This window comes from Penaeus monodon, chromosome 21 (assembly GCF_015228065.2).
Source record: "Penaeus monodon isolate SGIC_2016 chromosome 21, NSTDA_Pmon_1, whole genome shotgun sequence".
Lineage (NCBI taxonomy): Eukaryota > Metazoa > Arthropoda > Malacostraca > Decapoda > Penaeidae > Penaeus > Penaeus monodon.
Window position 1 is genome coordinate 14,592,041 of NC_051406.1, and position 359 is coordinate 14,592,399.

At 37.0% G+C, this 359-nt stretch overlaps 1 protein-coding gene across 2 annotated transcripts in view; it reads right to left on the reverse strand.

The window, feature by feature from the left end:
• Positions 1 to 359, reverse strand: part of LOC119586259 (trafficking protein particle complex subunit 5-like) — a 3,475-nt gene that overhangs the window by 1,362 nt on the left and 1,754 nt on the right. For both annotated transcript variants that reach the window (XM_037934967.1, XM_037934965.1), the window contains exon 3: positions 164 to 290. In XM_037934967.1, coding sequence (XP_037790895.1) covers positions 164 to 290 — 127 coding nt within the window. The remainder of the gene's footprint in view (positions 1 to 163; positions 291 to 359) is intronic.

Below are 359 nucleotides of genomic sequence, written 5' to 3' on the forward strand. Positions count from 1 at the left end.
TCATAATATTTTAAGATTTTACCTGAAATTTGAGGTGCCACAGAAAAATATGCTAGTGTCCCTCAGTACTCCTTTGGCAAACACCTATGATAAGTTCTAATATGCTTCTTCAGATTAAATATATCACATTTCCAATTTCTTTCCTGAAACTACATATAGTTACCTTCCAAAGTGTTCCTTTTACAAAGAGGAGAATATTCAATAGTTTGGTCTCCCGTTTGTAGTTCCTGTCTCTTACAAACAGTAGCTCAACCATCCTTACCCCAACACTCTGGCCCAATTCTGATAACCTGAAATGTGTAAGGATGCATTAAAACATCCAGTACTACTATTATGCCAAGATGGCTTGGCAAGGGTGG